Source organism: Nannobrachium achirus (genome assembly GCF_963921795.1).
Source record: "Nannobrachium achirus genome assembly, chromosome: 7".
Classification (NCBI taxonomy): Eukaryota; Metazoa; Chordata; class Actinopteri; order Myctophiformes; family Myctophidae; genus Nannobrachium; species Nannobrachium achirus.
In genome coordinates, this window is record NC_137816.1 from 43833689 (window position 1) to 43847159 (window position 13471).

A 13471-nucleotide genomic window follows, 5' to 3' on the forward strand; every position below is an offset into this window, starting at 1 on the left:
AGTACAGTTCACTGGTACAAGGTCAATTATAAAAGATACGCTCAGGAAAGGGTTAGGCGCTTGAAGGAGCAAAGCTTCTGTCCTGACAGTAGATATGTTGAGGACTGATCCCCTCTTGCTATGGGCGTGTTTTTTTCCATACTGCCATTCGCAGCAGGGTTGCTTATTTACATTGAGATCCTTTTTTAACTCATATAACATTGAATGACAGACAGAAAAAATAAGAAAAACACACAATGCAAAAAACAAATGGTATTTACAATAGAAGGGTCAGGGGGAGGTAAGGTTAGGCTAAATTGACTGTTAACAGTTTCGAGTAACAGCCTGTAAGTGGCTTTTCAAAGCGGTTTTAAAGGAAGGTCGGGATTAAGTGAAAGTTTTGAAATAATCCAACAAAGTAAAGAAAATACCTCAAAATGTTACTATGGCACGCAAGTAAAATATGCAAAGTTCATGATGAGTTCACAGTGTATTTTATTGAAAACGTACTATAGTTACTTTGTAGATGTATATTATTAAGCTCCTATACTCCTTGATAGATAACCTAAATAAATATGGATCTATAAATCCATAACCAAAATAAAAGACTCAGAGGCAGCCAAAAAAGGACAATATCTTAAATTGTTGTATTTTGAAGAGAGCAGACAAGGAGACAAACAGTGAGCATACCATAGTGGCAGCTTGCTAATTCTCTCTTTCTCAAATGGAGGTTGACTTACACTATAAGGGAGTACAGTATATGACAGTTAGATCGTGGGACTCATTGATTCGTTCCCATATCATAACAAGAATACAGAGACACGTAGTGTTGGTAACTTTCCACTAGCCAGGACTTACAGTACAACAGGGTAACAATGAAGTATACTGTAAGTTCAGACAGTAGTTCACAGAATGTAACCTTTATGGTCATATGAGCCTCATACACAAGTCATACATTTATGTATCATAAAAATATCCATCACTCCTATATTCTGGGCTGGCTAATTGAAAATAGACGATCTACAAGCTCACAGCGTTGTGATCCGTGACCAACAATTGGGTCCTTCCTGACCCACTGTTTGGGAAACAGTGGGCATAGCAGAGCTATACTGGTTCTATTCAGAGCCACACACGGAACAAAGCATCAATGCACTCCACATGGAAGGCAAGGCTTTGTTGCGAAAATGCTGAATTGTTCAAAAGCCAAAACTGTTGGCACTGCACTCCATTCACACTTAGCCCACGTACGTGCACGTGTGCACACAAGCGCAAATCCACAAACACTGTCATGACTCTAATGTTTGTGTGCACACGTCTTTTGAATGTGCTGTGTGTAAGCGAGCGTGTGCGTGTGTGTGAATGTGTGAATGTGTGTGTGCACGTGTACGGATATGAACTATTATGTAAGCAGGGGTCGCGTTTGTGGTGCATGTGCAGACATTTATGCACACATATCGTCGTTGTCGGTTGGAAACCTTGTATCTCCAAATTTCAAATTTGTACGTTCTTTTTCGCAAAGTAAAGCCCCGCTTCATTGTACAAGGCCGTCGCACAAAAGTAGTGAAAACAGCAGATCTACAAGCACACAACGCCTCGCACCGCGAGGCGTTGTGTGCTTGTAGATCGTCTGTTTTCACTAGTTCAAATCATTTTTAAAAGGAAAAATGCTAAACGAAAGGTTTTGGACATACAAGGTTTTCACCCGACAACGACGATATGTTGCATGTGTCTGCTTGTCCCTGCATCTGTGTGTGTGCACATGCACGCGCGTGTGTAGGCATTTGTGTTGTTGTGTGTCTGTGTTTAGCATATGAATGCCTGCTGTCCGTGGAGTGTTTTGGAAGCCTCTCTGAGGGTTCCAGCAGGTGACAGGGCCAACTGAAACAGGCTGTATTTAAGGCCTGTTGTTCTGGCCTCGCCAAGCTGACATGAACATCTTTACTAAGGTCTCAGGATTAGCCCAACAAACAAGGTATGTGTTGAAGAGTGCTTGTTGCGAGCCGGCTGTGGCCAACCGTAGAGCAGTGATTCTCAAACTTTTTGAGGCCGTGACCTCAAATTCTGGGCCCTGCACGGGTACAAGGATTCACTTCAATTATTTTGTGCTTTAACTATTGAAAAACAAAGTAGCTGCGAGCTTGTAGATCTGCTATTTCTTTTATTTTTTTATCGTAAACATTTTGTGCAAGTCTTTGAATGTTTCAAATCCTTCTCAGGTTTTTTTGAAAGAACCTACGTTTCTATGTCAGTGGTGCTAAAACTGTTTCATGTGAAGGATCCCCAAAATTATATGTATTTGGCCACGGACCCCCATCTCAAAATATTTAGTTCCAGGGAGCAAAATTTGAGTTACAAATGTTCGCTGAAAAAATAGATATATTCAAAGATTTCGCACACTTTCACTACTTTTCAAAAATAGCAGATCTACAAGCTCGCAGCACGGCACTCGGTGCTGCTCTGTGAGCTTGTATATCTGCTATTTTTCAATAGCTAAAGTATAAAATAATAAAGGCCCCATAAAGGCCCTAGTAACTCAGTCCCACTTTTTCCCCCCTTGTGACGCCCCTGGTGGTTAGTCTGCTCTTTTTCCCCTCTACACCAAAGCTCTTTGCCGAAAATAGCTGATCTACAAGCTCACAATGCCTCGAGGCGTTGTGAGCTTGAAGATCTGCTATTTTTGTCTAAAGTTCTCAGAATAAGGACACTAGGGTTCAAGTGGTTAATATAAAAAAAGAAGAAAAAAAGTTTATATCACACAAAGATTTGGAGGACCCCCTGTAGTAACTTTGAGGACCCCCTAGGGGTCCCGGACCCCCTGTTGAAGACCCCTGCCACAGATACATATTGTGACAATAGCAGATTTACAAGCTCACAACGGCTCACTGTGAACTTGTAGATCGGTTATTATCACAATATTTGCCTCTTTATTGTACATTATTTGACAATTTGGCCAATACCGTTTGTTGATACTTTTGATGCAGTAATGGTCTCACCCTCCATTTCTTTAGGTATTCAAATCAAATGTCTTAAAAGTCCTTAAATTGTCACTTTACTGTCACCTGAGACCCACCCAACATCATGCGGGGAACTCCCTGGGACTCCTGACCCTCAAAATAACCATATTTTAACTGTGGAGCCCCGCACCCTGACGAGCACAAAGAGTCGAGGCAGTACATTTTGTATAGCATGGTTCTATTGTGAAAATAGCAGATCTACATGCTCAAAACGCCTCACAGTTATTTGGAGGGGTCCCCAGATGATAAACTGAATGTGCAACATTGTTTTCTCACTCAACAGTAAACAAACCAACACATACGTTTTACGTGTATAGAGGGTCTCTGCACATTACTAAAGTGACAATTTAAGGACTTTTTAATACCTCTAAAATGACAAATTAAACCTTGGCCAAATTGTCAAATATTAGAGGCAGAAATTGTGAAAATCTACGGTGCCATCATAGTATTGGTCCGAAATCTCATTATTGTTCCTACATCCCATTAGTCAGAATCTGGTGATGTTAACTGAAAAATACTATGCCTGAACCCAAATCCAAACCTAACCATAACCTCAGTAAAACTATGGCTAAACCTAACCCAAACCCTAACCCTAACCTCAGTAAAACTATGCCTAAACCCAACCCTAAAACCTAACCCTAACTAAATTCGGACTAATGAGATGCCAAAATCTACACCCACCCACACACACACACACAACATCTTGCGTTGTGAGCATGTAGATCGTCTATTTTCACAATAGAACCGTGTTATTCACAATGTAATTTCTCAACCCTAGTGCTCGTCAGGGTGGGGGGTCCCCACCCCAGTTAAAATATGATTATTTTGGGCCACAGCCTGAAAAGTTTGAGAACCACTGCCATAGAGCACCCGTTAAAGGCAGTGATACCTCCTTACTGAAATGTTTTGCTGAAACCATTAATAAACACCTGAGGCCAGTTTTAAAAGTGCCTTCTATAAATCAGCAGTTTTCACACTTTTTTTTTCGTGCCAAGAATTGTATGTATTGGATTGCATGTACAGTATTTAGCCGCAGACCCCCATCTGAAAATGTTTTGTGCCAGGACCCCCAGAAGAGAAGATTTTATAAAAAATAAAATAAAATGTAGTTGCTCGCAGCGCTGTTGAGCTTGTTTTCTAAAAAAAGCTTTTGCTTTATTTATTAACAGGTTAAGTAAAAATATCAATACCACAATGTAAGCAACTTTTTTTTTTACCTTCCATGTAAAAGTCCAGTGATCAAAGTTTACGTCATTGAAGGTAGGCTTCAAAGGTATAACCAAAAGTAAAAGTGCTCATTATGCCATAATTTCCTGTTTCACAAGTTTTCAAAATGTATAAAATGTACATCTACAAGATTGTTTATTTTCAAATGGCCGAAATATATACTGTAGACAGTGATGGGCAAGCTTAAAACAAACTGGAAACAAGCCCTCTGTCTGGCTTTACATTATTCTATAGATTTTTCACTACTGTGAAGGGTAAGCTACTTGTAGAGTAACTTCTACATTACTATTGCCTGGTTAAGAAACCAGACCGAACAAAACAACATCCCCTGGCGGTAGTGGTGTTGTAGTACATTGCACCGATCCATTGAGATTCTATTTCCTCAACCAGCTTCAAGGGTTGGCCAATCAGGGTTGTATGCTTGGGGCACGTGGTTTATTTAGGCTTGGGGCACGTGGTTTGGGGCAAACCCCAGATATGAAAACTCTTCCTGAAATCCCAGACTCTCTTCCCAAAACGAAGTGTTTGATAGAGGCTGGCAACGCCAGGCAGACATTACTAGTTACTCTTGATTAAATATAGTTCAACTACACTACAAGCTATCCCCAGAGAAATGTAGCAAGTTTCCGTTACTTAGAAAGGTATTTAAGCTATGTAGCTAAGCTACTTGCAGATAGCTACTGCCCATCACTGACTGTAGATATGGTTATAGAGTGAGTGTTGGAGTTTCAACATAGATTGCAGACTTACTGTTGCTTTCCGTCCTTGTCTCCACAGCAAGCTGGGGTCTGTGCTCCAACGTGCCTTCTATGGGTCCAGTGGGAGGGTGAGTCACCTGTTCCAGTCAGACTGGCAACCATGGAAATATATAGGCTCTATGCACAGCCTGTCAAAACTATTACATAATAATCGTCTAATCGCAATTATTTGACATATTCACAATTATTTGACATAATCACAATTATTTTGTCATAATCGTTTCCATGTTGAAAAAAAAAATCGTATATTTTCAAACATTTTCTAAAATATTGGAAATCGCCGATTGACAAGCTCGCGTGTCACGATGCGACGCGTTGCAAGCTTGTAAATCGGCTATGTCCACTATCAATGTTATTTTTTTAAGTATAAAGTTGTCAAATATGACAGTAATTTCTTGCATAGAAGGTGTAGTTCCAGAGTCTATATAGCATTCAGAGCTTGTGGAATAGTTGTCTGGCTACGCAAGACAACATTCTGGTCAAACAGAGTAAGGGTGCTGGTATTGTGCATGTTGGCTCACTTTCAAGGTTGTTTGGCACTCGGCTTCGTCTCGTGCCACAACCCTGAAACAGAGGTAAATCAGCCCACTCCCTCTCATGGTAAATGGCCTACTTATTTTACATAATCGCAATTATTTTTTATTATGAAAACATAATCATTTTCATGTTGAAATATCTTCACATATGTTCAAAGATTTTCAAATATAGTGGAAATAGCCGATCTAATAAGCTCACATGTTGCAACGCTGTTCTTTTTTAAGTATAACATTGTCAAATATTTCAGTAATTTCTTTGTATATGTAGGTTAAGTGTCATATCTGCCATGTGCAACTTCAAAGCCTAAAAGCCAAACAGAAATGTAACTGCCAAAGACAAAAACACAATTAAATCATTAATCACAATTCTTTGAGAGACAATTAATCGTCATGTAAAATAAATGTCCTAATCGTGACAGCCCTAATCAGGGTAGGAAATATTCCTAACGAGTCACTGTTCTCAGGTGACCCTTTTCGAGCAGCGGAACTTCGCCGGCAGGCGACTGGACCTCAGTTCCGACTGTCAGAAACTCAGTGAGAAGAACTTCCCAGAGCGATGCAACTCCGTGCAGGTGGAGAGTGGAGCGTAAGTTCACCACAGTGCCGCCTTTCTGCAAAACACTGCAAAGCGCATCACTTAGGCCTACCTTACCTTTGATTCAGTGCAGTGGTTCTCAACCAGTGGTCCGGGGACCACCAGTGGTCCTTTAGGGGGTTCCAGGTGGTCTCCAGCTAAATGATGAAGTGTTGGTAAATAAATGGATCCTTATAGATCTTTAACTCTTGAAAGTGTCAAATTAAACCAAATGGACCCTTACGGGTTACCCTTATGACCCTTACGGGTCCATTTGGTTTCATTTTACGCTCTCAAGTAAAATTATTGATAAACATCTGCATGACTTTACAAGAAGTCCACACAATTAGAGAATGTAGAAGAATTGTTATACCAACGTTTGCCTGTTATCTCTCCTATGGAATCACACCAGTACAGCATAGAATTGTGGACAAAGGTTTTGGGTCTGAGAGGCAGAATCTCAATGAGTACCTGACACGAATAACAGTCCATATTTTTTTTAATATAGATATTTTTTGTTTTGATTTACCAGACTGTAAACCACAAACTAGTCATTTTTAATCTGTTAAATTGTTAATTCACTCCCCCCTCATTTTGTTCAATTGTCTGTTTTAATGTTATCTGCTCCCTTTGTCTGCTGACTATTGCTTGTATGGACTTATACTGTTGTTCCACAAACTGTTGGAGATATACTGTTTTTCCACTTTCCATAAATGGGGGGGTGCATTAAGAATTTAACAGATTAAAAACTTCTAATTTGTGGTTTACAGTCTGGTAAATCAAAAGAATGTCTATATTCAAAATGTTGGACTTGGACTGTTTTTAGTCTCAGGTAGGCTACTCTTAATGGTGGTCCGTGGCTCAAATAACAAATATAAAATGGACCTTGACATGAAAAGGATTGATTGATTGATTGATTGATTGATTGATGGCTTGTTTTTTTTTTTGCAGATGGGTGGGCTATGAACATGAGAACTTCCGGGGGCGTCAGTACCTGTGGGACATGTCTGAGCGGGGAGAGTACAACTGCTATGACAAGTGGTGTGCTCAGGTGGATCATATCTCCTCTGTCCGTGCTGTCAAGCAGGTGAGCCGTCACTAGGCCTGTCAAAATTATTGCATAACGTCACCTTATTTTTATTTTTTTAAATTTTTACCCCACGATTTCGTAACCCATTTTTCACCCAGGGTCAATTTCACCCGGGGGTCGCGGCCTGAAAAATTGCCTACTTTTGAATGTGAATCCTGAAAGGTTTCCATCCGACAGAAGTTAAAAAATATTGATATAGTAATGAAAGAAAAAAAAAGAAACGTACATATACATACAATGTCATACATAAGTATGTATGTGCAGTATATATATATATATATATATATATATATATATATATATATATATATATCGTGCAATAGAGCCTTGGTTTAAGCCAACATAAAGTGCATTACAGTAGCCGAGGCATGTGGAAATAAAAGCATGAATAACTCGCTCAAAGCCATGAAACAAAAGCACAGGCTTGATTTGAGCAAGCAGCCTCAGGTGGTAAAAAATGGATTCTGACCACAGAATTTATCTGTTTGTCCAGTTTGAGATCATTGTCCAATTTGATTTGGAAACAAGTGTTTTAACATAAGGCTGCATGAGAACCTACTGTAGGTCAACAGGTACAACAACACCAGGGCCATTGGGTCCAAACACTATGACCTCTGTTTTGCTCTCATTTATGCTTAACTAAGAAAATAAAAGCCATCCACACTTTTATGTCATTTAGAAAATCAAGAAGAGGAGTTTCAGGGGCATGTATATTTGAGTTGTCAGCATAAAGGTGATAGGAGATGCTATGTTTCTTAAATATTTGTCCCAAAGGGAGAAGGTACAGGGAGAACAGTATTGGCCCAATTGTCTCCACTACAATTATTTTAAAACTTTAGTTAGTTGCTTTGTAGATATTATTACAAAACATACATTATCCATTGCCTTCTACAATGTATCTAGCCAATCTACAAGCTCACAATGTGACGCGCTGAGACGCATTGTGAGCTTGTAGATCTTCTATTTTCAAAGCTTTTCCTATATTTGAAATCTGAGCACTTGATACTTTTACTTTAGTAAAACATGTGAGCACTTTCCTCCACCCCTGCAGGACAACAGCCCTGCCAAAGCCATGCTGTTTGAGAGAGCTGGATTCTCTGGCAAGAAGACAGAGATCCAGGACGACGTCCCCAACCTGATGAGCCGCCACAGCCTGAACAGAGCTGCATCCATCCGCGTCCAAGGGGGAGCGTGAGTCCACCAAGACACAATCTGTCACATTTCTCCTGTTCCATTCCATTCCAATTGGCTCACGATTGGCTTGATTGAACTTTATAGATAGATAGATACCTTTATTATCCCAAGGGGGAAAAACTTTGTGGGGCTGACCGCTTTGCTCAAAATGCCAGACTTCATGAACGCAACGGCCGATTGCTGGGAAACTTTGCACATTAATATTTATTTATTCATGAACACTTTTCAAAACATGAGTTTTTTCAAGCTGTGACGCATTGTGATCTTGTAGATCGGCTATTTCCACAATCAATGTTCTTTTTTAAGTATTGTCAAACATATCAGTAATTTCTTTGTATATTTAGGTAATATCTGCCATGTGCAACTTCAAAAAGCCTGCAAGCCATACAGAAATGTAATTGTCAGTGCACAAAAACACAATTAAATCGTCAATCACAATCGTTTGAGTGACAATGAATTGTCATGCAAAATGTCATAATCGTGACAGCCCTAGCATGCACTGCCTGCTGAACGAGAAGGTGATCTTTTTGTGTTTTGTGACGTGCTTGTTCAGGGGCTTCGCGCCAAATTCTGGGTCCTGGATTCACTTCATTTATTTTGTGCTTTAACTATTGAAAAATAGCAGATATACAAGCTCACAGCTTGCCGCGCTGCGAGCTTGTAGATCTGCTATTTTTGAACAATCATGAAAATTTGTCTTTGAATATTTCAAATCTTTTTTTTTTTTTTTAAACCTATGTTTCTATGTCAGTGGTGCTCAAACTTTTTCATGTGAAAGACCCCCTAAATGATATGTATTTGGCCATGGACCCCCATCTCAAAATATTTAGTTCCAGGGACCCCACAGAAGCAAAATTTGAGTTACAAATGTTCGCATAAAAAAATATATAGGCTACAGTATATATTCAAAGTTTGCACACATTTTCACGACTTTTCAAAAATGGCAGATCTACGAGTGCCACGCTGTGAGCTTGTAGATCTGCTAAAATATAAAATAATTCCAGGCCCCTCCACCTTGGGCCCTAGTAACTCAGTCCCCCCCCCCCCCCCCCCCCCTGTTCTTGTTAGATGGGTGATCTACCAGGAGCCCAACTACAGAGGTCATCATTACGTCCTGGAGAAACGCGACTACAACAACTCCTCTGACTGGGGCGGTCAGAGCAGCACGGTGGGCTCCATGCGCAGGGTCCGCTTCAGCTGAGAAACCCCTGCCACTTCCATCTGCCCATGGACTTCAACCAGCTATTCAGCCCAACACATTACACAACACGTCAACTTCACACACCAGAAGCCTATTTTTTATTAATAAACAGACTGAAAAGGGATGTGTATTTTGTCGTTTTAATGTGGGAGTGAAGTCTAAATAAAAAAGTGTTGGATGCATGGAGGTGGTACTATTTAGGGGGATGCATATACTGTTGACCGGTTGAAAGAGATGGTCCAATGCATTATTACCTTAACCATTATTTTATGCTTTAACTATGAAAAAAATATAGCAGCGCTGTGAGCTTGTGGATCTGCATTGTTTTAATCATTTGTGAACATTTTAGAACCCAAGAAGAAAAGGCTAAGGTATGGCAACATGACTGGTGTCTTCACCAGTCATGTTGCCATACCTTAGCAACAGGCATGATACATTTATTTTAAGAAGTAAATTTTTATTTTTTCCCCCGTTTCTGCGGTTTCTTGGGCAGGATATGAAGCCTGGAATGGTTGTTCAAGTGCAGCTAAACTTGGCATGTTAGTAAACGTGTCACAATTAACAATAATGCATTGCACCCGTGCAGCTGATCTGCGGAACCTGGGAATACAGGCTACCATTTTGTCTAGATGGGGAGAATATAATTATAATACCTTGTTAAAGTGACCATTTTGTTAAATTTTGCATTTGTAGTTATTTTACTGTAATTTAACAACATAATAACCAGCACAGATAGACAAAGAGACATTCATGGATTTATATTTAAAAGTAACTTTTATTTTCCCCTCCTGGACCCAGGGTATGGCAGCTGCATACCCCTGCCATACCCAATTGACGCACCTGGCAAGGACGCCAGAAGTCGGGGGCAGACACGCTGGCTAGTGGCTACAGCTACAGCCGATACCAGGGCAGGAATTCCATCAAGTTTGGTTTGATCATACTACAGTGTCACACAATCATATGAAAGAATAGCAGCTCCACAACCTCTAGCAAAGTGTAACCCTTTGCATCACTGGTTCTCAACCTGTTCAGGCTGAGACCCCCACAATAATCATATTTTAACTGGGGATATATATTTTTTAACCCCCAACCTTACGAGCACTAAGAGTTGAGACATTACATTTTGTATAACACGGTTTTAGTGTGTAGATCGTCTATTTTCACAATTTCTGCCTCTAATGTTTGACAATTTGGCCAATGTTTAATTTGTCATTTTAGAGATATTCAAAATTCCTTAAATTGTCACTTTAGAAATGTCCATTATGCCCTGTACACATTTAACTTTGTTGGTTTGTTTACTGTTTAGTGAGAACACATTATTACACATTAAATTAAGCTAATAATCTGGGGACCCCCCTAACTCATTTGGAGACCCCCTGGGGGTCCCGACCCACACTACAGTGTCACACAAACATATGAAAAAATAGCAGCTCCACAACCTCTACCAACGTGTTCTAACCCTTTACATTGGCATACTGTGCAGATCACTGCCTGTAGTGATGTGCAACATCCAGTTGACTTTTCAGTGAATGACATTGACATTACAATCACATAACAACAAATAGTTAACTGGTGCCTTTATTTGGACCCCCCTCTCCGTAAATCATACAATTGATAATTTAGCACAGCTTTCAGTACAACGTTCGCAATGATAACACTTTTCACTCAGTGGAACTAGTGTAAAGGAAACTTCTATGTACAGTACTTGCATACTATTGGGGTTGAATCATTATGCAATAAAGATCTATACAAAACCCACACACATCTCAACACATTGTTCTCCCTCGCTTGGTGAATGACCCTGACCCCCCACCTGCTAGTCAGTGGAAGCATGTGAGCCTGTGCTGTGGAGCAGCCTGGGAGCAGCTCATGAATAAACACCATTTCTGAACAATTGAAGGGCCATTTATAGTTACGTATGGTTGATTTTGTGTACGTATTGGGTGAGAAACTACGTACGGTAAATCCGTCGCCATGCATAGTAGACATGAACGTTATTTATGTGCCGACCCGCTCTCCGCTCCAATTCTGCTCCCGTTGGGGCCGCGCGCCACATGAAGGTGGTTCTCACACGTGTAAAAACCGAAGTATTTAGCCAAAATATGTAGAACCACAGATTTTGACCCGCCGTGATGTTTGGTATAAATACGTGGTAACAGTCTGGACTGGTTCTGCTGCCTGTCGGCAACATTATCGCGGTAAATGCAACTCCGCGAGGGTACACATTTAACCACATGGATGCGGACCCGGAGTAATTATAACAAAACACACGTACACACCCGCTCATATATTGAACATAATTCCCAAGTAATAAATTAACCGCATCATCACCTCTTCTTGTGACTTGTGCGCCTCGCTGTCTGTGCTGATGACTGTTGATGCGGTGAGTGAGTGAGTGTGAGTGTGTGTGTGTGTGTGTGTGTGTGTGTGTGTGTGTGTGTGTGTGTGTGTGTGTGTGTGTGTGTGTGTGTGAGAGAGAGTGAGGAGTCGAGGCGTCCTCTTCAAGTGGTTGTGTAACGACCTTTTTTCCGTTTCTTGATAAAATATATTTATTATTGGGACACACAGTTTGAGAACCGCTGTTAGAGCAGAGTTAAAGTAATTTTCATCACTACTGCGCCTATGTTTTATAACGGTGGCCGTGGGTACTTCTTGCTACGGATACATCTTGTACGTTGAGTCCGTCCAGTTGGGTGCTGTCCGTAAGGGTCCGTATACGGATCTAAATCATCCGGAGTACGGAGGCTTGGGATACAGACCGGATAAACCGGACGAAACTTCTCTCACCCTCCGTTGCTTATGTATTCCTGCGGTTCTTATGTACTACTATGCATGGTACTTGAGATCTTTATAACATACTCGGCTCAGGAAAATAAAAGAAGGCATGTCACACATCTTTTTCTGCGGTGTTGATTTTCGATGTGTGTCATTTTATAGCAGTATCTAATTAAAGAGCACGAAGTATGTTTCTAAACGTGCCAAGTATCGCAAGAGTATCCACCGTTTCCTGTCTGGGAACTAAATCTCACGATACTTCGGAGACAGAAACAATTATTATTTACTGTTATCATTATTATTATTTCATTATGTACTGTGCACATCGAAAAGCAAGTGATTGTAAAAATACCTGTGATACATTTTCTTTTTCCTGAACAGATTATATGACCAAGGTCTCAGTCGTTCATAAATAGTGTTTCTTCCAGGTTTGTTGAGCTGATCTAGCCGGCTCCATTCACTGTCACATATTTCATCGCACTTCCGGTGCGAGTTTTGGAACCCATGGGGAGCGTCATGGCCGGTCCCGGCGGTCATGTGGTTTCCCTTCCTTCTATTTTAACTTCATTGACTGGTCCTAAAGCAACTGGCCTTATTTTAGAGAAAACACAGCTGAATTCAGTTTTGTATTTTTTATTTACCATGTATTGTCAACTGGATAGAAATGTGTGTGATCCCTGGAAAATACAGAAATAAACAGAATTAGAATTAACAATCAACTTTACATGTGTCCAAACACATTTCTAACAATAACCATTAAAACCCACTAGGTGGCAGTGCAGGCTCAAAAAGAAAAGAAATCACAGGTGATTAAAAGCAGTCACACATACACTACAAAATCAGGAGTGTTGGTTCAACTGCAGAGTGATAAAATGCACCCGCGCTGGCCGCACAGGTCCACGTCGACACTCGCACGAGACAAACCAACAGGCAGGATTTTGCAGTGTACTCACTCAGCTGCCATTCTGGAGCGTGTGAAGGTAATCGTTGTGTAGTTTCTCTTGCGTGTCGTAGAGTTTTCGTAGCTTCTTGGCCTGCCCTTTGCTGATCTCCTTTCCTTCAACGTCATGAGTGGGAAGACCCTGGAAACGGTGACGACAACAAATAAATAGCCACACAAAGC

At 40.6% G+C, this 13471-nt stretch overlaps 2 protein-coding genes across 3 annotated transcripts in view; one reads left to right on the forward strand and one right to left on the reverse strand.

Moving 5' to 3' along the window:
- Positions 1–1907: 1907 nt before the first annotated feature.
- crybgx (crystallin beta gamma X) lies at positions 1908–9573 on the forward strand (the record flags this gene model as incomplete). The annotated part of the gene is made up of 6 exons (XM_080729655.1): positions 1908–1951; positions 4998–5046; positions 5979–6100; positions 7040–7175; positions 8230–8369; positions 9441–9573. 6 exons carry the CDS (start codon positions 1908–1910, stop codon positions 9571–9573), a joined length of 624 nt encoding a protein of 207 aa, XP_080585781.1.
- Positions 9574–11021: 1448 nt separating this feature from the next.
- The window catches only part of LOC308287897 (cysteine--tRNA ligase, cytoplasmic-like), a 37167-nt gene continuing 34717 nt past the window's right edge, over positions 11022–13471 (reverse strand). For both annotated transcript variants that reach the window (XM_080729227.1, XM_080729226.1), the window contains one exon: positions 11022–13430. In XM_080729227.1, the coding sequence (XP_080585353.1) occupies positions 13302–13430 (129 nt within the window). In that variant the 3' untranslated portion in view covers positions 11022–13301. The remainder of the gene's footprint in view (positions 13431–13471) is intronic.